Genomic DNA, 26805 nt, shown 5'->3' on the forward strand with positions numbered 1-26805 from the left:
GCACACCACAGCCACAATCAGAAGTTACACAAAACTGAGGGGCTCAGCAAAGTTCATGGCTTTTGAAGATTCAGTAAAGAAGATCAAATTCCACTGTAGTCAAAGGTGTGCAAAGAACCTACAACGTTTCACACTCTGGTCTGCAAACGAAAGCATGCCCATAGGTGATAAAAACCTGCAACGTGAAAACCTAAGTGCCACACTCCGTATGAGAAGGTCTCTATTCACATTTTGCTTTTGCTTTACGGATTTTTACAAAAATGGCCATTAGCTCGTTGGCAGCTGTGATTCACCTATCTTATCTAGCAGACAGAATTTCAGGACCATGTTTTCATTTGACATTATATTTCCTATATCCCCAATAATTAGGATTGATTTCTCAAAAGGTGATTTATTGTTGTCTTATTCATTTTATTAATAAAGATAATGGTTATGTTTCTAAAAAAAAGAAAAGGTTTGAAGGCTAATCCGTGCAGAATCTGAATTGTTGAACTATTTGTAGCTCAGTGCTTTTCTGTTTTTCTTACACCTCGACTGACATTTAACCATTCCCTCACTGGAGGGTTGACGCAGACATGTCTTGCTCCACTGGACAGTCACAAAGCAAAAGAACACAAGATAATTTATTGTCGGCAGCAGATGGTGAAAAAAGGGATCTCATGATATAAAGTCCTCATGGTTTAGCTTGTGTTTTATGTTTAAAACCCATCTTGTTTCTGAGAATTCTACACGCTTTCCAGGAAAAAAACTACCCACCTTCAACCCCACTCCCCCGCCATAGTGACCACGTATTCCATCAGTTATTATGGATCTGACAAGATCTTAGGATCTGACGTAGAGGCAGGTGGTGATTAAAACATCCTATGAATTATGTAGAAGAACTAAATCTTGAAGCAAATTCACTGGTGCAATTATCACCAGTGGTACAGAGTGGAGGAATTTTGCCACTTAGTTCTGCAATTAGTACTCTTCAAATCCTCCTGAAATCGGAGGATTTTTCATTAACATCCAACTCCAAAACAATCTCTTAATTCTCCACATGGAGCTATCTGCCCTAAAGTGTTGAATTGCAGCAGTTTCTGGTATTTGGTGAAACAATTATCCAGATGAACATCAGCAAACCATGTCTTAACACAACAAAACCTAATTATTTACTACTCAATTGATTCAGTGACAACATTTCTGGATGCCGTTCATCACTTTACATTGTAAAGATTGAAAATTGCGAAGACCTCCTTACGAGAAATTTATGCTTGTCATTGCCTTCTTTAAAACAGAACTGTTGCTCTCTAAGAGCAACTGGTTTTAACTCAGAGTTTACTAGATGATTAAAGAATAAACAGAACAAATCATAACCAAATACCTTCTGAGATTGTATTTTTTAAGGAATATTTTTAGAAACCCATTATTTTAGGCCATGTTTGGTAGAAGAAAATTCCTCTGATTGTTTAATTAGATGTTGACTTTTACAAGCCTCGTTCATCACTTAAAAATAAATAAGTCTTTTTTAATTATACTACATAACTTCCTTAGGTCAACTAGTTGAGAATGATCGACAGCCACAATCACAGGCAATGAAGTATTCTGCGTTATCTAGGCCTGAACACTGAGCACAGAATCATGAGCCAGGTGTCCACTCTTAACCCAGCCAAACACTCATTAGGTTGACACACATTCTCATTCATTGAGGTTTCAGGTTTCTGCAAAACTCAATCAGACCAGACTAAATTTTTTTTGATCCAGTCAAACTCCATCCACAGTATGGAGTACATCGCAAGTTCCTAAAGATTACCTTTAAAATATAGTTATAGTTTACAGAATTGTTGTTAATCAATGGAAAAAGTACAACTTTAATTTGAAAATGTGTATTCAAAGAAAGGGCATTGGGATTAAGACCAAGGGATGGAAGAGCAGAGTTGAGAAGAAGATAGTCAATGGGTTCTCTGTAAAATGGATTGTCGCTGCTTATAAAAATATGTCAGCTGTTTGACATATAAGACAGTTCAGTAAACCACTATGTCTCTGTTTTTGAAAATATAAGACTGTAAAGAGACTTACTTGTGTACTTTTAAGAATATATAGATAATGATTTATTTATTTAAATTATCTGCTTCCATTACCCAACATGAGAAGGAAACTACTCACTGGAAACTATGTGGGAGGTTTTAGCCATTTACTCTATGTTTTCAAGGCACTGTTTTTAGTTTATTCTTTGCACTAACAAAGCATGATTTGCTTGCTTGCAGAAGTGAAATGCACACTTTGTTTCACATTGTTTGCTTGAAAACCTGTTGGCGTGATGTGCCTGAAGAAGCAATACTACCCTTGAAACAAGCTGTGGTAGTAACAGGCGAAAAAGGTTAACGAAGGCTATTTAGTTCTAGGCTCCCATGATAGTCCCATTAAAAAAAATCATATTTTAAGATTGTGAAGGATACTCCTATTCTTCCACTTATGCATTGCGGACATAAAGGTTTGATATACCCTCGATACAGTTTGGCGATATCTGAAGTCCTTAGCATAGTCTCCTGTATATTTGTTCGGTCCTCACTCCCATGAACCTGTTTCTTTAATATGCAAGGCAGCCACTTGAGTTTCTTCACCTACTACTTGTGGAGAAGTGTGGCTCACTGGTTAGAGTAGGCAGACCTGGAAGCAGACGTCAGCCTGGGACCAGGGTTCAATTCCCGGCTCGGCTGGGTCTTGAGTCCATAAATTGTCCATGGACTCGATAATTCTCGCTCCAGTGCATACTCGATTCATGGGTTCACACTCTGTGACTCTGGGCAATAGCTTGCTTAATCTCCACAATGGCCCCTCGCGGCGGGATGCCTGGCTTTCACCTTGTGGATGCCCTGCTGGGTTATCTCACAGGGGAATACCAGGACGGGTTACCTAAGCAAGCGCTTAGAGACCGGTTGGTGATTTGCACTATATAAATATCTGCACATTTACATTTACTAAAGAGTACATAAGTTACTACACAGACTTCTTACATTGTTAAAATGGTTGAATATTTACTGCCACCATTCTTAGAAGATACCAACTCACAGGATCTTTCGTGGAAAACAAAAAAAGCACTATGGTATAGAACAGCGGGGTCTGTGCACTATACCCAGAGTGACAGTTATACACAAAGAGCAATACTGTTTGATGACAAATGTAATTTACAGTTCAGACACATGCTAAATATGTTGACAGAACTATTGCAATAAAAGTACTTGATTTTGGATTTCAAGCAAAATACGGACATTTGTTTTTTCTGGAATTCACTCAGGGTGGAGCACTCCACAGACCCTTCAACAATGACCTGTACAGGCTTAAAACAGTGCTCCTAAAACAGATTTGGGTAAAATGATATTGCTCCCCAGTTATCAACAGCAAATAGAATCCCCCAAGTTTGCACCTTTTAGACTAGATCCACCTCACCTTGTTTAGATGCATTTTGTGTTTGCTCAGTTCAGTAAGAACGTATGTACCTTCTCCTAAAATTGAATTTGCAAAATGATTGTAAATGTTTCTTTGCCTTTTTTCTCCCTTTGCCGCGTGTCACGCTTGGGACTGGTGCCTTACAGCTCTGCATCATCTCAGAGGGGCTTCTCGAATGGGTACCACTTTTTCAAGGACCTTGCTTTCCCTTCCTTTCCCTAGTGTCCATAAGGCTTCTGGTATTTTGGTAGTTTGAGTGTACCACAAAGCAAAGCTGTGACCTATAGTGTCCATTTAAACATGTGTAATCCACCTTACAACAAAAATATTGTGTATGCATTCTGCGTCCCTTGAACTGCCCTCTTGCAATTCTTATTTGATTTGACAATTTCCTTAGAAAAATGTGTATTTTCTATTACCACCCAACTCAAAACCAGGCCTTTTGACTTTATTATCTGAAGATATAATAAAATAACACTTCTGTTTGGGTGGGATTAAATTCCTTGAACACTGTTCAAAGTCTAAGATATGCAAGATGTAATAACTGAAGCACCAACCACAGTTGGTACTGGGTGCACTGGGCATGTACTTTTGATGGTGCAACCACCATTTCATTCAAGTTTCTGCACGTTTAAGAAGCCTTGCCACGAATTACATAATATGTACCTATTCATTCTGTAGACCCATCTAAAACCAGACGCCTTATTGATGACACTATTATCTTTTGCCACATTTTACAAATGCATTTCATATTTGTGAAGCTTCCTCGTGGAGTCCTGACTTCCTACTCCTTAACAACATCAAACTATTGCATCATTTCATGTTTTGCTGTGGTTTGTAATAACAATTGCTTACTACATACCCTCAATAAGTGTGTGTTTGCAGTGCAAGTATCTAGGACATATTTTGTTCACTTGATGTACCAACCCCAAAACGACATGCTGTTGAACTAATCAAGATGTGTTAGATTTGCACAAATTCACTTTTTTCATTGTGTGGCAATTGTGAGCCACAACAAGGAGATTCACATTGCAACAGTACCGGTACAAGAATGCTTTATCTGTTGCACGTTTCTGCTACTAGACTCAAAGAATGCATGGTCTGTCCTCATAGTCAAGATGTCTACCGATATTTATGGTAGTCTAATGACATAGAAAACGGACAAATGTCTGCCTCCATGCCTGTGTAGCAGCAAAGCATCGTCTGGTTACAGCAGACATAGTAAAAAGACTCGTTCGAGGAAATTATGCATTCAGGGTACTTAAAACCATGTTTTAATCTGTGTTGGCTTGTGTGGCTGTTCCTCCCCGTCAGTGCTTGAAAGATAAACAAGCACTGGAAAAGCAAAAAGATCTCTAATTCACAACTTCATGTACTTCAAATGCTGCTACCAGCAGTTTATCAATGCAGGCTGAAGTATTTTAGGCCATTACTGGAGGTCCCATAAGTTAGACACAAATGCTTTCAGAAGTAGGCTGCAGTACCTTAAGCCGTTACTAGAGATCCCATAGGCATAACTTACTCCTTTTCCACAAGACCTCCACCTCAGGACAGGCCTATGATTTACACCACACTGCAAAGGTGGAGTTTGGCTAAGTGTGGTAGGTAGGTATGTCAGGTAAGTTAGGTATGCTAGGTAAGTATTGTATTCTAGATATAGTCGTAGAGGTGTGACAGGTGAGGTACTTTAGGTATGGTGCAGAAATATGAAATTTAGGTTAAGTAGGTATGGTAGATAGGTATGCTTGGTAAATTAGGTATACTAGGTAGTTATAGTATTCTAGCTATAGTAGATTAGGTGTGGTAGATGAGGTAGTTTAGGTATGATACAGAAGGATTAAAGTTAGGTTAGTATTGTAGTTAGGTATGCTAGGTAAGTATGGTATTCTAGGTATTGTAGTAGAGGTAGTTTAGGTATGGTACAGAAGTATGAAAGTTAGGTTAGGTTGGTATTGTAGTTAGGTATGCTAGGTAAGTATGGTATTCTAGGTATAGTAGATTAGGTGTGGTAGGTGATGTTTAGGTATGGTGCAGAACTATGAAAGTTAGGTAGGTAAGGTAATTAGGTATGCTTTGTAAGTTAGGTATGCTAGGTGGGTATGGTATTCTAGCTATAGTAGATTAGGTGTGGTAGGCGAGATAGTTTAGGTATGGTGCAGTAAGTATGAAAATTAGGTTAGGTAGGTATGGTAGCTATGTACGCTAGGTAGGTATGGTATTCCAGCTATAGTAGGTTAGGTGTGGTAGGTGAGGTAGTTTAGGTATGGTACAGAAGTTTGAAAGTTAGGTTAGGTAGGTATGGTAGTTATGTATGCTAGGTAGGTAGGCATTCTAGCTATAGTAGATCAGGTGTGGTAGATGAGGTAGTTTAGGTATGGTACAGAAGTATGAAAGTTAGGTATGTATGCTAAGTAGGTGTAATACATACGTAGGTCTGCTAGGTAGCTTACGTATGGTATGTAGGTTAGATATAATACGTTAGGAATGGTAGGTAGGTGTGGTAGTTATGGAACATATGGTAGGCCACCTATGGCAGGTACCTGGCTGGTATTTTAGGTAAGGTAAGTATAGGTGGTATGCTGGTTTGGTCGGTAAGTACGTATGGTAGCTTTGGTGGATTTGTTAGGTATGGTAGGTAGGTAAGTAGGTATAACAAGTCGGTAGGTATAATACGTTAGGTATGGTAGGTAGGTCTGATAAATACTGAAAGTGCTGTAGACCATCGGTGGCTGGTATTTTAGGTAAGGTAAGTTAAGTATGGTAGATATGGTGCTTTGGATGATAAGTACGCATGGCAGGGTGGTTCTGTGGGTTTGGTAGGCAGGCGTGGTAAGCTACATAGGTTTGGTATGATAGGTTAGGTACTATAGGTGTTTTTATTTGAGTCATAGCACAACCTTAAAGCAGAGAATAACTTGCCCATCCATAATCCTGAAGGCTTTTCTTTTCTTTCAGTCAAGCACATTCAGAAATCTAAAACCATCTATTTTGGTTGGATTGCCTCCAACAACCTTCCTACTTTCCCCCTCAATACTGTATTTTTTATTTGTATTCTTTTGATTGAGCAGTTGTTCGAGATCAACAAAATAATGCACAACATCAATTGAAGGAAGTATTGGCCACTCGCAAGGGGCCTTTGCTTCGATGATTACCCATTCCCCCCGCTTCCCTCCTGTCTCATGAGGGTTTCGTCTGGAAAGAGTGGTCGACAGCCCACTTGCGGGGTTAGGTGACCCTTCCCCCTCCCTGTCTCCCTTCTCATCCTCCCTCGATGGTCCCCTGTGCTGCATCCAGGGTCCCCAGATCTTCTCAAATGTACGGGGGCAGCCTCGGTATGTTTGTCGCTCTGCCAGCTGACACTAGTCCAGATCATCTCTCCACTCTCTAATCGTCGGGGATCTAGTCACACGCCATAGTCTGGCTAAGTTGAGTTTCGCTACCCCTGCTGCTGTAGACAACCAGTTGCTGAAGTGCTTGTATACTGTCAAATTGAGTGCGGGAGAATTGGCAAAACCAATATATGAAGGGCAAAGAAGCTATTATGTTGTAGGAAACACAAAAAAAGGCAATTGACTGTTAGTGCTCCGAGGCAATTCATTTAGGAGTTCCCACTACTCTTACAGGCAGGAGCCCTTGAAGCAAAAATGCTCGCCAGGCGGCCCTACTATGCTGTGGCAGCCTGCTCAGAATGTATCCTTCTATAATAGAAACAAATGCTAAAAGAAAGAGTTTGCTTCTAAAATAGAAAAAACATGTTTCTGTGTTTCCTTCTGTGGCAGAAACAAATCCAAAAGAATGGATTTGCTTTTGAAATAGAAATAAATATTTCAATCACACAGGGAGTTTTCCCCTGTGTGTAAGGGACATTTTGTTTTCCTTCTGAGCATCACCATGCTTCCCATGGTAGACCGGGACATGCCAAATGTTTGTTTGAAGGTCTGCCCCAGACACGGCCTGTCTTCCAATGTACGCAAACTTGCAGATGATCCACTGGTCATAGTTGTGAGTAAGATGGGGGAAACACAGGCTTGGTGGTGTTTGGCAGGAGATTCGCCAGTTATCGGTGGCTCTGCTCCACCCAACCCTAAATAGCCCCAATGTATAGCAGTCCACCACACACTAGCCCTCTATTATTGTCCACCACACTAGCCCTCTATTGTTGTCCACCACACTAACCCTCTATTGTTGTCCACCACACTAACCCTCTATTGTTGTCCACCACACTAACCCTCTATTATTATCCACCACACTAACCCTCTATTGTTGTCCACCACACACTAGCCCTCTATTATTGTCCACCACACTAGCCCTCTATTGTTGTCCACCACACTAACCCTCTATTGTTGTCCACCACACTAACCCTCTATTGTTGTCCACCACACTAACCCTCTATTATCCACCACACTAACTCTCTATTGTTGCCCACCACACTAGCCCTCTATTGGTGTCCACCACACTATCCGTCTATTGTTGTCCACGCACTAGCCCTCTATTGTTGTCCACCACACTAGCCCTCTATTGTTGTCCACCACACTAGCCTTTTATTGTTGTCCAGCACCTGAGTAGGTCTTTAAAAGGTCCTAGATACAGTTGACGTTAAATAGCACTAGATACAGTGACTACACATTGTGTAGACAAGAGCTAAATTAATAGGGGGACAAATATCACTGTTTGTAACAAGCGCAAAAATACCTCAGTGTCATTTTCAAAAAGTTTGTTCTGGTAAGAATCTGCCTCCGATTGTCGGTGAGTGATTGCAATAGGACTACTTGCTTGTAGATGAGCTCTATTGCTACTTTTTTCTGTGGATGACGTGATTTATCGGCAAGTTGGTCTTCTAAGTATGACTAACACAGTCACGCTCCTTGTGGCACTGGTCTTCAGTGGATAGGGGATGCTCTTGATACTAACGAAGCTGACATCTCATTTGCTACACTGAATGTTTGCAAAGTGACCTCCATCAGAGCTAAATGATGCAAGACTATGGCAGTGGAAAGCTTATTCACCTACGAAGACATTCGTCATACGGTGCCACATGCCCTACTGGGTGCTACGTAGGATGCAAACTTTGGAAATCAAGATGCAATGTAGACTTTGAGATAGTTGGCCACAGACAGACAATTGGAATCAATCTAGTGGTCTTCATCCTTGCATTGGGCGCTTGAAGCAATGGTTCAGAGAAGGTATCCCATCTCATGAATATTAATGAGGTGGTATCTCTTCAAGTCCTTGTGAGCAGCCTCCTTGTGCTTGCATGTATTGGTACCACAAACTGGCCAGGCCCCATCTGAGATAAAGCCAGGGCCGGCCCAAAATCGGATTGACCCGGACAGCACCGTGGGCGGAAAGAAAATTTGGTGTTTGTTGTGGTGGTTGTTGCGGTGTGACGGCAGGAGGTGTGAGGAAGATGGGAGGAGGGCAGGGGGTTGATGCGGTGTTTATAATTACGCTGAGGTACATTATGGGCTCATTACAAAGTCTTTAACGGACCCGGTTGAGACCAAGTGGGATGGACGAGCTGCTGTTTGCATAACATTAAGTCAGGCAGCTCCCTGCTGCGCCCCTCAGAATACTGGCACCCCCGGCCTGGGCCCAGCTCGCCCATGCCCAAGGCCGGCCCTGATGCAGCAGGAACATAGCCCTGCGGTGGTACCGGCTAGCCATACAGATGGCCCTTGGTGTGGGCTATATAAAATGTATGAAAAATGACCAGTCACTAAGGCTTATGTAAATAAATAAATAAACAAAATCTTCTGATTTTGCCATGTCATGCAAAGGCTCGGACCCGACTCTTTCCACGAGGAGGGCACAATTCTGCACTGAGCGCCTCTGTTCGGCTCATGATGGCCCCTCGCTCCGTGAATGAACCCCATGGCCCCCTCACTTTCTAAACGTCTCTTTCTAGGTCCTCATTACATAATCACTCCCAGTAAAAATCCCTCTCAGAGTAAGAGAAACGTACACACACAGATCCAAATATTTGCGCGGCTGATTCCTGGTGTTTCTCCTCTGCTAAAACCGCTGACATTCCAGGAATTTTAAATTGCGGCTTGACTTCAGCCTGTCTTCTGGTGATAAATGACTTGTGTTCTTTAGTAAATCCAGTTTTGATCTGGTAGCAGCGGCCGCTGCCAGCGAAATGAAACTCTGACAAGCAGTAATCCAACACACCGCAAAGAAAGACAACTCTTATTGCGTTGTACGGTTCTCACACATCCCTGTCAGTTCTGTGAACCGAGTTTACCTGTTTATGCTAATGACATAAGCCCTCAGCCTGGAATACATTACTGCGTTATTCGAAATACTCACAACTGTCTTCAATTTGGGGCTTCTTGCGTTTAATGGAGTCTGAACTCGGAGACAGAGTTCAGCATCTCTGAAGAAAAGTAAACATAGAAGAAAGACTGCTACCCACAAATGGCTGACGGCCTGTAAAAATATATGCTTGAGGGAACTGAGGGAGGAGCTGCGAAGTTGTGCTACTCCAGGCTGGGCAGCGCATCTGCTGAATGGAACTGGGGTCTAGTGTCCAAGAAATAATGGGTTTAATTCAGTGCTAACCTTGTAAAAATATGTATCAGGGTTCTCGTTAGGAGGTCACAGCAGCTTGCACCACCCATTGCCCCTGGCCGCGCTGCCAATGACAGCACCAACACAATACTAACCATCACACTCCGTGATGATTCAGACTATTACAGGTCCCCAAAGTTTTAAGAATGGCATGGGAGGCACATGGGCGTCGAATCACCAAAATGCCAGGAGTAGCGGACGGGACATCACGTTTTTTTTTTTTTTTTTTTTTAAATTAAGATTTTTATTAACAACATAAAAATCGTCACTTACAGATACTCGTGACATACAGTTTGTATTCTGAAAGAGAAAAAAGTTTCGGTTATATATGCAACATCACAATCAGGCATTACATTTCAGTGGTTCTTCTTTGCGTCATTTCCAGTTCTACTGTTGGCGAAATGCAAAGTTCCCCCCGATAGACATTCCAGGCCTCCCACTTTTTGTCCCACTTCTTAGGGCATCCTCTAGTTTTGTAGACCTCTTTTTCGGCTACCATACATCTGTCCATTTCCGCCACCCATCCTATTAGCAACGGCTTGTCTGCGGCCACCATTTCATAGCAATGGCTCTTTTAACCAGGGTGTATCCCAGGGTAGTGAATTGTTGTTCTATGTCTGTGAGATCAGTTGCCTCCCAAACGTTCAGGATTCCCAGTGGGGGTGTCAGCACAAGTGGTTTCCCCGGTGCCTCTTGCATCTTAATCGTAGTTCGCTCCCATATGGGCCGTATGTAGGGGCAATCCCATAGTATATGATAAAATGTGGCAACTTGGTTACAGCCACGCAAGCAGAGCGCATCTTGCCGAGTCCCTATCTTGGCCAACGTCACCCCGGTGGGGTATGTTCTATTTAGGACCTTCAGTTGAATCAGTCGAAAGCGTTGGTTAATGGCGGCCTCTCTAGGGGACATCAGTGCGGTTTGCCAGTCCTCGTCGTCGAGTTGTCCTAGGTCTAATTGCCATTTGTCTCTAAGAGCAAGGAAGGGGTCTGGTAGGTTATTACACAGTTTGTGATATGTAAGGGAAATGGCCTTAGTCAGGAGGGGCTCAGACGGGAGTCGATCTTCCAGAGGGGACGTGTCCGGGATAGTCGTCAGGTCTGTTAAAGCTGTATTAAGCGCATGTCGGATTTGTAAATATCGGAAAATCTCTTTTGGTGCCAGTCCGTGTTTCACTTGTAATTCTTTAAATGTGAGTATTTTCCCTTTATGTAGAAGGTCCCCAACAGTGGAGATCCCTATCGTATCCCACCTATCAAACCCTGCTTGAAAGCATAATAATCCTAATTGCTGAGATGACCATAGGGGCGTAGCCTTTGTCAACCTTTCTTGCCATCCTAAGCGTTTGTTAGCTAAATGCCAAATGGAGGTCGTGTGAGCCATTGGACCCAGGTACCTCCCCTTGCGGGGTCTGGTGTATAGGGCTCCTAGGTATCCCTCATGTCCAGTCTGATATTTCTCCAGTCGGTACACCGGGTTCAACGGGGGACTGTATAGCCAGTGGTTAGTCGCCACTAATTGTGATGCCCAATGATAAAGGCATAAGTCTGGGAGTGTGATGCCTGCGTCATACCAGCTCGTTGTCAATTTCCCTAGGGCGATACGTGGCGTCCCTCCATTCCACAACAGTGTCCGAACCTCTGCCTCTACACTGATAAAATATGAGTCGGGGATAGGGTATGGGCAATTGTGGAGTGAAAAGAGGAACCTTGGCAGTGCTAGCATTTTAAACAAGGCCGCCCGACCTAATAACGACAATGGTAATGATCTCCAATGTCTGACGTCTTCTCTAAATATTTGCAAGGGCGCGACAAGGTTTTTGACATAAAAAGTTTTGGGGTCTGGGGTGATAAAGATCCCTAGGTATCTAAAACCATCCCTGGTCACCTCAACATTACATCCTTTGGGTAGTCTAGGCATGGGGCCATGAAGAACAAACAGTACTGATTTTGCCCAATTGATGGCATAACCGGAGTACCTTCCGAAGTTGGCAAATATATTGAGCAGATTGTGGATCGAGGCATATGGGGAAACTAGATAAATTAGGGTATCGTCTGTGTATAATGATATTCTGTCTTCAGTGTCCTTATCCCATTTTAGGCCTCTTAATCAATCAATCAATCATAGCATTTGTAAAGCGCGCTACTCACCCGTGAGGGTCTCAAGGCACTGGGGGGTGGGAAATGCTGCTACTGCTCGAAAAGCCAGGTCTTTAGGAACCTCCTGAAGGTCAGCAGGTCTTGGGTCTGCTGTAGGTGGATGGGGAGGGTGTTCCAGGTCTTGGCGGCGAGGTGGGAGAACGATCTGCCGCCGGAGGTCTCTCTTCAGATACGGGGGACTGTGGCGAGGGTGAGGTCGGCGGAGCGGAGCTGGCGGGTGGGGGTGTAGAAGCTGAGTCGTCTGTTGAAGTACGCTGGTCTGGTGTTGTGGAGTGCCTTGTGTGTGTGGATGAGAAGCTTGAAGGTTATCCTCTTGTTGACGGGGAGCCAGTGCAGGTCTCTCAGGTGGGTTGTGATGTGCATGCGGCGAGGGATGTCGAGGATCAGGTGTGCCGAGGCGTTCTGGATGCGTTGAAGCCGTTTCATGAGTTTGGCCGAGGCTCCTGCGTAGAGGGCGTTTCCGTTGTCCAACCTGCTGCTGACGAGGGCCTGGGTGACCGTTCTTCTTGTTTCAGTGAGGATCCACTTGTAGATCTTGCTGAGCATGCGGAGGGTGTTGACGAAGGAGGAAGAGACGGCGTTGACCTGTTTAATCATGGAGAGGGTGGAGTCGATGACCCCAAGGTTGCGTGCGTGGTTGGTGGGTGTTGGGGCTGGTCCCAGTGCGGTCAGCCACCAGGAGTCGTCCCAGGCCGAAGGGGTGGATCCGAGGATGAGGACCTCCGTCTTGTCTGAGTTCAGCTTCAGTCGGCTGTTCCTCATCCATTTGGCGCCTGCCTTCATTCCTTCATGGAGGTTGGTTTTGGCGGTGTGGGGGTCCTTGGTGAGGGAGATGATCAGCTGGGTGTCATCGGCATAAGAGATGATGTTGAGCTCGTGCCATCGGGCGACGTGGGTGAGCGATGCCATGTAGATGTTAAACAGCGTTGGACTGAGGGATGAGCCCTGGGGTACACCGCAGATGATCTCGGTGGCTTCGGAGGAGGCGGACACTCTGTGTTCTACCGGAGAGGAAGGAGGTGGTCCATTCCAGGGCCTTCTCTTGGATCCCGGCATCGTGGAGGCGTGTTCGTAGTGTGCGGTGGCAGACCGTGTCGACAGGTCTAGGAGGATGAGGGCCGCAGTTTCTCCGTTGTCTAGCAGGGTCCTGATGTCATCCGTGGCGGCGATGAGGGCAGTTTCTGTGCTGTGGTTGCTGCGGAACCCAGACTGGGACGGGTCCAGGATGCTGTTCTCCTCGAGGTAGCGGGTCAGTTGTTTGTTGACTGTCTTCTCGATGACCTTCGCCGAGAACGGGAGCAGAGAGTTGGTCCGGAAGTTCTTGAGGTCCTTGGGGTCCGCCTTGGGTTTCTTGAGTAAGGCGGTGATCTCGGCGTGCTTCCAGCTCTCCAGGAAGGTTGCTGTCTCGAAGGAAATGTTGGTGGCTTTCCGGAGATGGGGTGCGATGGCGGTGCTGGATTTGTTGAAGACGTGGTGTGGGCATGGGTCTGACGGAGATCCAGAGTGGATGGTGTTCTTGATCTTGATGGTGTCGTCATCGTTGATGGTGGTCCAGGAGAGCAGGCGGTTGGTGCGGATGGTGGTCATGGAGGTGGAGGTCTCAGTGGTTGTCGGGGCGGTTGAAGCTGTCGTAGATGTCTGCGATCTTGCGGTGGAAGAAGGTGGCCAGTGAGTCGCACAAGTCTTGCGAAGGTGGGATGTCGTTGGTGTTGGAGCTGGGGTTGGAGAGTTTCTTCACGATGTTGAAGAGCTCTTTGCTGTTGTGTGTGTTGTCTAGGCAGTCTTTGAAGGAGGCCCTTTTGGCGGATCTGATAAGGTGTCTGCGGGTGGCTTTCTTGTGGGCTGCGTAGCTGTCCGGTGTTCATTCACGGAGCCAGTTCTTCTCCAGCTTTCGGCAGGTTTGCTTGGATGCCTGGAGGTCTTTAGTGAACCAGCTGGCTTTCTTGCTGGTGTGACAGTTGGAAGGTTTCTTGAGCGGGGCGAGGGTGTTGGCGCAGTCGTCGATCTACTGTCTGAGTTGCGTGCGGTGGTGTCAGGGGTCGATGGGGTCGGCAGGTGGGCTCTGGGCGAGGGTAGTGGTTAGCTGGTCTTCGGTGACTTTGCTCCAGCAGCGGCGAGGCGTCTGTTGAGTGCGGTGGTGCATGGTGGGTTTCGGGAAGGTGAAGTGGATGCAGCGATGGTCGGTCCAATGGAGTTCGGTGGAGTGGTTGAAGGAGACGTGGGGGCTTGCAGAGATGATGGGGTCAAGCATGTGGCCGGCGGAGTGGGTGGGTGTTGTGACGAGTTGTCTGAGTCCGAGGTTGGCGAGGTTGTCGATCAGGGTGGTGGAGTTGGGGTCGATGTTGTTCTCGAGGTGGAAGTTCAGGTCCCCAAGGAGGAAGTAGTCCGTGGAGGCGAGGGCGTGTGTGCTGGACTGTGGTCGGGGTCCAGGGGTCTGTAGACGAGGGTTCCTCTGAGGGTGGTGTTGGGGTCGGTGTGGATCTGGAAGTGCAGGTGGTCGGCGGTGCTGAGGGTGTCGTCGGTGTTGGTCGAGACTCTGAGAGTGCTCCTGTGGACGATGGCGATTCCTCCTCCTACTCCGTTGGTGCGGTCTCTGCGGGTGATCTTGTAACCTTCCGGGATGGCTATGGTATTGTCGGGCGCCGAGGAGGGTTCAGCCAGGTCTCCATCAGGAAGGCGACATCTGGGGAGGTTGAGTCGAGTAGGTCCCAGAGTTCGACGGCGTGTTTGTGGGCGGAGCGGGTGTTGAGAAGAATGCATCTGAGGTAGTTGGGTTCTTTCCTGGTCGGTGGGTTGGCGGGCCGGATTCTGGTGAAGCTGCAGTTCCGGCAGGAGAAGGGTCCTTGGGTACGCTTCGGGCGGCCAGGCAGTAGGTGCGTGATCGTCCGGCGTTGAGGGCATGGAGGGTGCTGGAGTCGTAGCGGAGACAGGCATTGTGGCGTTCGCGAGGGCCAGGGGTTCTCGGCTGGGCGCAGTCCAGGCGCGGACGGGTGCAGATGGGCTTGTTTTAGGCGCGCCTTTGGCGTGCCAGCGGCAGCCATAAGAAGGAAAAGGTGGGAGGGAGGAGCAGCTGGGAGGGGGTAGCGATGAATGGGTGAGTGGGGGGGCGGAGCCGCAGGGGACGCAACGGCGGGAAAAAACAGGTGTGAGGGACGGCAAAAGGGAAACAGAAGGCTAGGGGACACAAAGGAAGGGGAATGAAAAAAGACGATCACAAAATACAAGAAACAAAATACAGTGCAAATTGGTAAAGAGACAGAAAAACAGTAAAAACAAAATACAGATCGGATACCAGAAGCAAACCTTATCGCGAGCTTCGAACTACAGTCAGCGGGAGCGGCAGCTGAGCGCAGAGCACAGGCAGGTGGAGCTGCGCGGCGTGGGGAGCGACCTACCTGGAACCAGGTTCAAGGAGCGCTCCCTTCACTGCGCAGCAGCCGCCATAAGAAGGGGAGGTGGGAGGGAGGAGCAGCTGGGAGGGGGGAGCGGGCGAATGGGTGAGCGGGGGGGCGGGGCCGCAGGGGACGCAGTGGCAGGAAAAAACGAGAGTGAGGGATGGCGAAAGGGAAACAGAAGGCAAGGGGACACAAAGGAAGGGGAATGAAAAAAGACGATCACAAAATACAAAAAACAAAATACAGTGCAAATTGGCAAAGAGACAGAAAAACAGTAAAAACTAAATACAGATCGGATACTAGAATCAAACCTTACGGCGGGCCTCGAACTACAGTCAGCAGGAGCGGCAGCTGAGCGCAGAGCACGGGCACAGACAAGTGGAGCTGCGCGGGGTGGGGAGCGACCTGCCTGGAACCCAGGTCAAGCGACATCTCGCCTTACCCATGCCACCAGTGGCTCAAGAACAAGCGCGAACAGCAGAGGGGATAGGGGACAGCCCTGTCTAGTTCCCCTACCCTCGAAGTGCGATTATTCACCCGCACCTGTCCGCGGAGGTCAGTATAAAGCAAGCAAACCCAGGCAATAAACTTGGGGCCAAAGCCAAAGCACGCAAGCACATCAAAAAGATTTGGCCATTCTATAGAGTCTAATGCCATGGAGGCATCTAAGGACATAATCGCTGCGTCTTCCTCCACCCAGGGTTGCCTCGCTAGTACGTTATTCACCCGCTGTGTTTCGTCCGGGCACGAAACCAGATTGGTCTGCATGGACCAGGGAGGGCAGGACAGCATTCAGACGCGAGGCCAATAATTTCGCTAGGATCTTAGCCTCCGCGTTTATTAAGGAGATCGGTCTATACGAGCCACAACAATCTGCCGCCTTCCCAGGCTTTCGGATTACTACTATAGATGCTAGTCGTTGATCTGGTGGCAGTTTGCCCTTCTCGACACTTACAGAATACATATGGTTGAGGTGGGGGGCTATTTTCACTACCATGGATTTGAGGAACTCTATCGAAATACCGTTAGGCCCCATCGCTTTCCCTGATTGTACGCTAAAAATGGCTTTGCAGAGTTCCTCATCTGTGATGTCAGCCTCCAAGTCGGCTCTTTCAGTTGCAGACAAGGAGGGCAAGTTACTGTCCATCAGTAGTTGCCAAGAGTCTTCTAATGTATCGGTATTGGAGGGTGTGTATACCTTCTCCAGATGACTCGCAAACATATCTGCTATTTCCTGTGGGTCGGATATCGTCGCGCCCACGGCGGTGGATAATTCAGGCACCCATCTTTGTTCCTGCTCCCTACGCTCCAGCCAGGCCAGCATCCTACCCGCTCTTTCCCCCATTTCGTACACCCTGTGTCGTGTGGAAAGTAGTTGCGCCCTTGCCTTTTCTCATGCTAGGGCTTAATACTCAAGACGTTTAATAGTCAAGCGGTGCGCAATGGCCTCACTAGGCGAGGAGTTTTGAAGTGACTTTAGCTGTTGTAGTTCGCTCTCGGCCTCAAGTGTGTGTTCGTTGTGATGTCGGATATAACCCATTTTTAGTGCTAGGGCATGGACCTTCAGTGCTGCTTTATAAGCCTCCCTAATTGTCTGTGCTGACTCCACAGACCGCAGGTTTTCTTTGAAATAGTGGTCTGTCCGTTCAGCTAGTTGTTCTTTTATGTCAGGAATTTTAAGAAGCCACAGATTTATAACTATAGAGCTGCGCTGTTTTTGTCGGTGGAAGGTAAGCTCGACCCACACCGGGGATGATCCGAGATCCCCCGCGGGAGCCCGCGGGGATTCTGGAAATGACCCACATCCGTCAGGAGTGTAAGGAAGTAGTCTATGCAGGACATGCTCTTGTGTGCATTGGAGTAGTGGGTGTAATACGTCATGTGCCGTTGCAGTGCGCACCATATATCCGCCAGTCTCATGGCCTGAGTGAATTCCGCCATGAGAGTGTTTGGTCTGGCATTTGGTCGTTGGGGATGTCTATCTATCGTGTCGTCCATAGTCAAGTTGAAGCCGCCCCCCATTATCAGGGTGCCGTCCGGTAGATCCAACAGTAGTTTACCTAAGTCGCTAAGTGCCTCCTTCCCCAGTGCAGGGGGAGATACACCGAGATCACATTCAACGCCTTCCCCTCCCAGGTAGCTTCCAGAACCGACCGCAAATCTGCCTTGTGGGCCCACCCAGGTACGAGTGGATGCAAGAGCTAGGCCCTTGCGCACTAGGATACCAGTCCCCCTTGAGCCAATAATTTGTAACCCCACCTGCTGAGAGCCTTGCAATTGTTACCTATGAGATGGGTTTCTTGCAGCAAGACTATAATTGGTGCATGCCTTTTTAGGTACTGTGACACTACGCCTCTCTTTATTTTGTCCCCTAACCCATTAACATTCTACGTTAGGGCGGACAGTTTTGTATCTGTGATAGTAGTCAGTGTGGAACAATGTTGTGATCAAAGGAGCGTAGTCGATATCCCCCCCCCCGAAGAGGGAGGGGAACCAGTTCAGCCAGGGCACCCATGTGTTTCAGTTGGAGCTGGACAGCCGACATGGGGGATCGAACAACTGCATGTCTTGTATATGGCATCAATCGAGATTGGTCACAATATGTCAAGCCAAGTAGAATTCTCTTTGCATCGTGACAGTTAATGATAACAGAAACAATAACCCCCCAACAACCACTCCCCACCACCCCCCTCCCTGCCCCACTGCCAGTGGATTTCAAACTACCCACCCCCCAACAAGGCAGAGTGCCTGTCACCCCCCCTCCCATATGTGGGTGCCTGGTGTACAACCTTCCCACCCTCGCCGTGAATGACGGATGGATACATGTTACACAATAAATCAATAAGATCCTCGTGAACCCCTCAACACTTTCAATCGGCCATGTGTCAGAGTACTAGGAATTCCACCCAGATTGACGGTGATCATCTCCCATTAGTCAACTAGGGGCCTCTGTTTCTCACCCCATTTCCCACCATACCCTCATTTGCTTGTTAAGGTCCCATTCAGGCTGCAGTAAGCAGCAATGTCCTACCACCTACCCTCTTATCCCTTCGAGTCCGAGGTGCGCTCCCCCCGAGCCGGGTCTTCACGAGGCTCGACCCCGTTGTTTGGTGTATCGCCTCTGATCCTGTTGTGCCTGCCGCTGTTTTGTTTCCCCACTCGTCGCCATCCCTCCAGCCAGTCCCAAGTGTCTTCCGGGGATGAAAAGAACCAGGTCTTGCCTTATGATTCAACCTGGAGCTTCGCTGGGAAGAGCATAGAGTATTTGATTCCTTTGTCCCGTAGCGCTTTCTTGACCGGTATGAAACTGCGTTGTTGGGCCTGCACTTTAGTTGTGAAGTCCGGGAAAAACGTGATTGCACTGTTCTCCAGCTGTAATGGCGGTCGAGCACAAGCCGTTTGGAGGATCACATCGCGGTCCCGGAAGTTAAAACACCCATGTAATGATAGGTGGAGAAATAATCAAACAGTCATTTGGGTTGAAGCTTGTTCGTTACCAGGTCTTCTACAAAGAGATCCACCGCAGGCCCCTCCGCTCGCTCCGGGACCCCCAGTATGCTTATGTTGTTTCTTCGCGCCCTTCCTTCATAATCATCGAGGAGGCCTTCCAATTTTGCCTGCTGATCTCGGAGTTGAGCCACTTGCTGTTTAAGGAGATCAGTGTCAGACTTTAATGTAACTGTAGCATCCTCCACATCTTTCACTATGGCATCCATTTTCCGCAGGTCCGCTCTAATGAGGCAGATCTTGATGTTGACTGTGTCAATACGTGATTCTAGAGATGTCCGAACTCCCGCAATGGCTTCCATGACATCCTGGAGAGTAGGGTCAGATTGAGGCGACTTGGGGTGAGGGTCGTTTGCCCCACCCCTGGTCGCTGTATCAGTATCGTCGCCCATTTTCCCCCATGTGAATTTAGCTAGCGTCTTTTGGGCCTGCGTTTTAGGTCCCCTGCCACTGGCCATTGTGGGGTATGAGCGCCTACTGTGTAATCCTTATATCAGTACTCGCCGCCGCCTGCCCAGGGAAGGGGGAATTACTGTGTCCCTCCACATCGGCCTGTCGGTTTTCCTGGTAAAATAGACGGTGGTGTTCCCTGGTAAATGAGCACTATTTAATTCTGCCTTAGGACTTCCAAATGGCTATTTGAAAAGAGTTTGTTGCGCTTTCCAGGCGAAGTTAGGGGCTGTGTTCTTGAGGTGGGGCCTTCTTGACCTGTAACTGTGTGTGTGCTTTAGGATGGATCATGGTGTCCCACGACGATTTTCCCTTTCTCGCGCCCCTGCAGGCTTGTAGTCTTGACCCTTGGGGGCCTCTCTCCACCTGGGCCGTTAGCAAATGTTCAAGCCCCTCTGCAACACCGCAATGCAGTAGGTCAGTTACATGGGCCAGTGAGATGATAACCTAGGCCAGTGAAGATCCTTGGACGGTTGGGGGTTCCTTCGCGCCACCAGCCCTCAAGCCGGGGCCTCGATTTTAGGCAGGCCGATGGGACCGTACGCCGCCCTCCACTTGCAGGCGTCACTCCCCTCTGCTCAGATGGTGCGTGTGCGGCTCCCGGCAGGTCCCGGTTCAGTTATGGGTCCCCCTGAGCCCTCCAGTCGCGTACCCACCGCTATGCTCCCGCCCTCTCACCTCCACAGTCAGGAACACGATAGCGGGCCGCCATGTTGTCTTCTTCGGAGCTCCAGGGGCGCCGGTTTGCCTCTTCTGTCGCTCTCGTTCGGGCTTGGGCTGCTCAGTTCATGCAGTGCTGGTGTCCGTGGGATCTGTGCCCCTTAGAACAAGGGGGTAGTTGCCGAATTCGGACCGGATAGATAAGGAAAGGCGGCGAGGGTAGCGGAGCAGCTTCAGAGTGCGGCCATTCCAGTCGGCTGTTAGCCACACCCCCCTGACATCACATGTTTTGACCCAATGACATCACAGGAAGTGATGTCGTATACGTTTTGACAAGCCAAAACCCGCCCCTCAGTTGTTTATGATCTGGCTGGCTGTATCTGTCACGTCTCTCAGCTGTTTTTGACTCTTGTTCACCCCTCCTGTCTATTTTAACTGAGCCTTTCTCACTGATCTCCTTATAATACATGTTTTCCCATCTCTCACTGATCTATTTTCTCACCTGTTCTGTCTCTTTTTCTACTCTATTTCACCTTTCTTCCTCCTCTCTATTACTCCCTTATCTGTCCTTTTTCACTTGTCTATGTCACAGTATTATTGGTGTCTCTTTCATCCCTCTTTGTCTCTCTCAAACAGCCATCCTCCTGTGTTTGTCTCTTTAGATCCCACCCTTCTCCCTGTAGTGTCTTCTTCATTTTGTTATTTTACCCTTATTTCGCCTCAAAGCCTTTTACCTTTACCTCATTTCTCTTTTTCTCGCTCCTATATTTCTTTCTTACTCTATCCACAAGCTGAGGGGCATTGGGAGGCCCAGAGACGATCCTCACCACTTGGAACAATAAATGATTATTTTCCAAGTTAGCTATTTTTCTTTGAGGTCAGGGGGTCACAGTGACAGTGCTCGGGTCGCTGGAGGCAAGCCAGGGATCACAGCTGTGACCCGTGGTGACCCCTAAATGGTGTCCATGGGGAGGCAGGTTCTAGTTATCTGAAATGTTGGATTAATTAATAAACATCTGTTGTTGTTTTCAAGACTAAATTAGACAACCAGCACCACCATGTGGCAGGCTGTTAGAAGTGCCGGTGCTGACAATTAAGTGCCAGTGCTGATCACTCTAAACCACCAGCTCAAATTAAGCACAGGTTCGATTTACAAAGAATGTAATAAATTTGCTCCACTTTAGCACTTCTTGCATTTCACAAGCAGCAAGTGTACATTTCTGCATGTGGAAATGTGATGTATCAGTGCATTTGCATTTTCATTCTCTGCACAGGCATAATCCCTTGGAGAAACTCTCTTGCCCTAGAACCCCTTCAATTTAATGATGTTTCTTCTCCTCTGACACCCTTGAAACAAATCTACTCCTGCTCTTAGCAGAGTAAGTATGCAACTATTCTCAGGATAGGAAAACCGCCACCAAAAGGGCTGTGAATGAGTTTGTGTTAAACTTAATTTTCAGGTGTTCTTACCTTGGAACACCTACAGCCTGACCCATGTCTGTAAAGAAACTGACATACAAGTGACATCATACTTAACAAACATTACAGGGCATATTTACTAATATTTCACGCAAGGCAGGCAGTAAGTACAATTGCTGTGCTGCGTTGCGTGCATCTACTAAGGTATGGCCCACTTCTGCTCCCTACTTGTGCTGATGCGCGTGAGGCTGCCTAGCACCAACGAAGGCACCCTTGTGCCATGCTGCAAGGCTGATTGTGTTACAAGCAGGATTGTTTTTGTGCAGGAAGGGGTGCCTCCCTGCTCAAAAACAATAGTAAAAGCAGAGGTCTTCCAACTGTGGGGGCGCTCCCCTGGGTGCCCTGTCTATGTTCGGGCGTAAATGAGATGGCCTGGCAGTGTGACTTTACCTATCGCGTTTCCAGGCTGTCTTCATATACATCCAGGAGGTAAAGTGCATTTAAAAGTATGACAGCCGTGATTTTGGCATGGTGGTAGCGGATAAAAGACATGGCTTAGTGACTAACAAGAAAAGAACAATATTTTCTGTAAGTATTTGGTTGTTTTTTCACATTTAACCAGCTGCATATAAAACAATGCACATACCGTAGACGAAACATAAATGCACATCAAGCTAATCCTTGGGAACACTTTTTTAATGTTATCAAACCTCAGTTCATTAATGCGATCACTGCGGGATGCCTGTTTGTGAGACCAGAGAGTCTCACAATTGAATCCTGGTTTGTACAGTGCAGAATTGTGACTTGTGTATTTATAATGCTATGAAGTTCCAGCCTGTAACACAAAGCACGGTGAAAATGCAAGTCGTTATTTAAAAATCGTATTATACACTGCATAAGCAAGGCTGCTGGAATTATGCAAGGTGGAGGACAAAATTATGTGGCAGTGTTGACTAAATTATGCTGCGAAAAAAAACGACATATGCAGCTTAATGCAGCCCTTTTTGTGATAGTGTTACTCCATTATTTTATCAGTTTTACACATGCCAATACTGTGTAGACAAATGTTTCACCTCTTTAGTGCCAGAATAACACCCAAATTCAGCAATAAGCAACAGAAAGGTGACCGTCAACCTTTGCAATGGGCCTTCCACTGGATAGCAACATATGCTGTTGCCTTGCTTGTAACGTTTGAACCCTTTGAGCTTTCAACACATTTTGTTTGTCAAAATCTTTAGAATATGCAGTAGATGGTGGATTATATGGCAAATGAAGCAAATACATAATTATGTTGCATAGTTCTAGTGGTCCTGAGCATAAGATAGGCTGCCACAAAATTATTTAGCATTTAAAATTAAACAAGGGCTTTCAAAGAATACCTTTTAGAAATAGATAATTGCACTGTACCTAGTGCAATTATAAGTCCATTAAAAAGATTTCCAAATCTTAACACCTTTAGATCACCTCCCTAAAAGAATAGTGACTACATAAATGAAGGCCTGTGTCTACACCAAAGAGCCTTTCCATTTGGTGATTAACCAATAGCAAACATTTACATTTCTTTCAGATTGCAGGTACCCTGGTGCGAAGACCAGTTTCTTCTTTAGTTTTCTGTCCATGGATAGCCTCACAGAGATGGCCCAGAGGACAAGGTGCTATGTGTGGGCTCATTTTTTCCTTTACAAATGGACAGACACATGGAGACTCCCTGAGATTTTTTTAAATGACCATCACTACATACGTGCAGCAGGCGCAGTGGCACAAGGGCAGTGCACCCCAATTTTGTCTGCGTTACTAGCAAAATGGTGGGTTGGAACCGAATATATACTTTTACTTCGCATGCATTTCATCGCATGCCTTTACAACGCGGTTGTGACAACGACCGTGTTGTTACAACGCGAACTATTACATCGCAAGTCATTTCACTGACTTGCTGTATGGGGGTGCTGGACTTAGGAATAGTATAATTTACTATTCCTATTCCAGTTTGTGCAACAGCAGGGAAGGTGTTGGATTCTAAATCCAACACCAGTGCGCCCCCAACAGCAAGTTATTGAAATGACTTGCGATGTAATGGTTCGCGTTGTAACAACCGCGTTGTAAAGGCATGCGATGTAAGGCATGCGTTGTCCCCATTGGAACTCTATTTTCCTTGTTAGTTTTAGGGACCAGACTACCCTTGCTGCACCGGGAACAGATCCAAAGCAACAGGCGGTGTGATGTGGGATTTACTCCCCTTTTTTCCCCAAGGGGCAAACAACCTGCTTTGGGCCTTATGTCTAGGAGTGATGGGCCAGTGGAGAGAGTGTACAGAGTCGTAGGTATCATTTGTGATGCAAATGCACTGGCACAGAGGCCCAGGGATGTGAGCCATCAATTAAACCCCATTTAGTATTATTTTACTAACTTTTCTTGCTTAGGTTAGGGCCCAGTGCCCCACTGATGTGCCAGTGTTGCTTTGGGCCACAGTCCAATGGCACAAGAGAAGGGAAGATTGAAGCAGGGGAGACACCTTAGCTGAAGCCTCAGAGAAATGACAGCTGGGGCAAAATGGAGGCCCATGTTTTCGATAAGGGGCTGAGAAGACTACCACTTCGCAAGGCAGTCGATCTCATTACTGAAGAATGTGCAATGGCAGTGGGGCCCAGGAGTGAGATGCCCACTGTGCAACAATCATGACTGCCTTCATTTAAAAAAGGTGATTGGATGCCCACTTTTCTTCCTAGTATTAGAGGTGAGGGCATCCTTGCTGCAAAGTGGTGGACAACATGCCGGAGTACATTTGTATTCTGAAAGGGACAGAGTTTGGAGTGATGGCTGTGTACTGGGGGGGAGGGGTGAAAGAGGCATATGACCCAGTCTGCTACTCAGGGCTGCAGCTATAATTAGTGCAACAGGTGCAGTTGCGTTGGGTCCCAGGAGTGTGAGGGGCTCACAACACCACAATTATCAGGAGTTTGTTTTTTCTAGATATATTTCCTCTTTTATAAGTTTCACATTTAGTGTGGATTATCAGCTACAGGACACATACTCCTGAAATGTTAATCCCATCCCGTGCACTTGACCCTGACCCTTCCGCTCCCCCAAATACTGCCTTAAGGTTTTGGAGGGGGGCCCGACTTGAAAGCACTTTGCTCAGTCTTCTCAGTGAACAAAGTTTGCAGACCTCTGCCTTAAAGACATTTTTCTTTTTTGATGTTTGATCTGGAATGCATCACACATAGATAAAGGAAGTAACAAGGATAAATAAAGATATTTCGATATTTCTCCGTGGTACGCCTGGGTCTTGGCACAATCCCAGGTTTACTGACCATAGAAAATCTAGAAGTGCGTCAAAATCCATGGGTGGATTCATGGAACCGCCCCTATATCCATAGGATGCCTCCCTGACACAAAGTAATGCAAGGTTGCATTATTTGATGCGTTACTTCTATTTTTTCGAAACCACACAAAGTGGCTTTGCGTGACTTATTAAATCAAAGATAAGTACTTGCGTCAGGCAAGGACAATATATGTCTTTATTAAATCTGGGCCTACACGTAAATCCATTTACAAGTGCAAAAAAACATTTCTCAAACCTCTAAATTTAAAAAGTTAAACATGCTCTTGTAAATGAAGCAATTTGCACATGTGCGCAAATACTTTTGCAACTCTTACATTTTATGTTTAACTAACTGCACAAAAGCAGCGGCTTTGCTGTTGGAATTTCTAAATTCTGATTGACAGACTCACAGTTTTCGGATTTTTCTGACAATTACCTGTCTTCTAGTCAAATATCGGCTTGCTTGATTGATTGCTAAACAAAAGGTCCCATTAAAAAAAGTGTAGAAATACATGTAGAGAATTACACCTCGGCTTGAACGTACTGTTATAATGTTCCTATTCACAGACCTTTCCAGAAGTGTGTCTACACCAGGCACCTCCAACGAGTAGCTTGTGAGCTACTGCTAGCTCTCCAGCTACCTGTGAGTAGCTCTCTTGTGTGCAGCTCAGCCTATGAAATGCAAAGCTTTTGTTTGGTTGAATTAACATAGGTAAACTATAGGTTAAAAGTGTGTTTTTGATCTGAAAATGTGTGTGTTTTCAGAACACATATTTTCCAAAATCATTTTAATGCTGATATTTGAGTGATTAATTATGCAGCCTTGGGAGACTTATTACTAATATTATTACTGTAATACCAAGTGGCAATGCAGCTGTGGCTGTAATGTATTGTAGAGGCATTCCAAATTGACCTAGCATTTTTTACCTTACTCCTTGAAATCCTGCAGTGAGGTGATCATGACTGGGAATCTTGCAGGAGTGGCCACTAATGTAATCTTGGTCTGATGTGTACAACACTAATAATATAAATAGATTGGGATGATTTTCATTGAATAAAGGTAGCTCTTGTGAGTGAAAAGGTTGGCGATCCCTAGTCTATATCAACAATGAGTGTATTAAAAAGCCTTTATTACTCAAAGGTAGTTAGACCTGTATGAGTCATTTCTAGAAATATTTTGAAGGATTTTTCAAAATAAGTGATGCTTCAAAGAAGTTTCTTCAGGCTTAATTGGATGGAAGCCATTTATTTCTTACAAAGCAGTGCCTTTGAAATGCTGTTTCTTTTTGCAACTGATAACATTCATTAGAAGGCCAGGACTTAAGTATTATGCTATGAGGCTGGGTTCAAACTGGAATGGCATGGTGAGCAAAAAAACGATGGATTTAGGCCCAGATCTCTGTACTGGGGTGAATGTATGACATTGTTCTGCATTCTGTCCATCAATTGTTGTTTTTGCATTTGTCACCCTGAGTGGGACGGGTATGCTCAGACGTGAGTCCCGTGCTCTCCATGCCACTGGAATCAAGCTATCCTGGCTGAAGAGGGGTGAAACCCCGAAACCGGTCCTAGGATGCTTGTTTCCAGTCCAGGGAGGACCTGGCTTGGCAGTTCGGGCTGGACTGTTCCCATGAGGCACAGGGTCAAGACTGATTTGCATATGGCTGGGTTCAAACTGGAATGGCATGGTGAGCAAGAAAACGATGAATTTAGGCCCAGATCTCTGTACTGGGGTGAATGTATGACATTGTTCTGCATTCTGTCCATCAATTGTTGTTTTTGCATTTGTCACCCCGAGTGAGACGGGTATGCTCAGACGTGAGTCCCGTGCTCTCCATGCCACTGGAATCAAGCTATCCTGGCTGAAGAGGGGTGAAACCCTGAAACCGGTCCT

General features: G+C 46.4%; 1 protein-coding gene across 11 annotated transcripts in view; it reads left to right on the forward strand.

Annotated features, from left to right (window-relative positions):
* Positions 1-26805, forward strand: part of DYSF (dysferlin) — a 1012908-nt gene that overhangs the window by 804491 nt on the left and 181612 nt on the right. For 9 of the 11 annotated variants that reach the window (XM_085642744.1, XM_085642751.1, XM_085642747.1 and 6 more), the window contains one exon: positions 3576-3608. The exons of the other annotated variants lie outside the window; for them this stretch is intronic. In XM_085642744.1, coding sequence (XP_085498870.1) covers positions 3576-3608 — 33 coding nt within the window. The remainder of the gene's footprint in view (positions 1-3575; positions 3609-26805) is intronic. 11 annotated transcript variants of the gene reach the window in all.

The sequence above is a fragment of the Triturus cristatus genome, chromosome 2_2, assembly GCF_964204655.1.
Source record: "Triturus cristatus chromosome 2_2, aTriCri1.1, whole genome shotgun sequence".
In the NCBI taxonomy this organism is placed as follows: domain Eukaryota; kingdom Metazoa; phylum Chordata; class Amphibia; order Caudata; family Salamandridae; genus Triturus; species Triturus cristatus.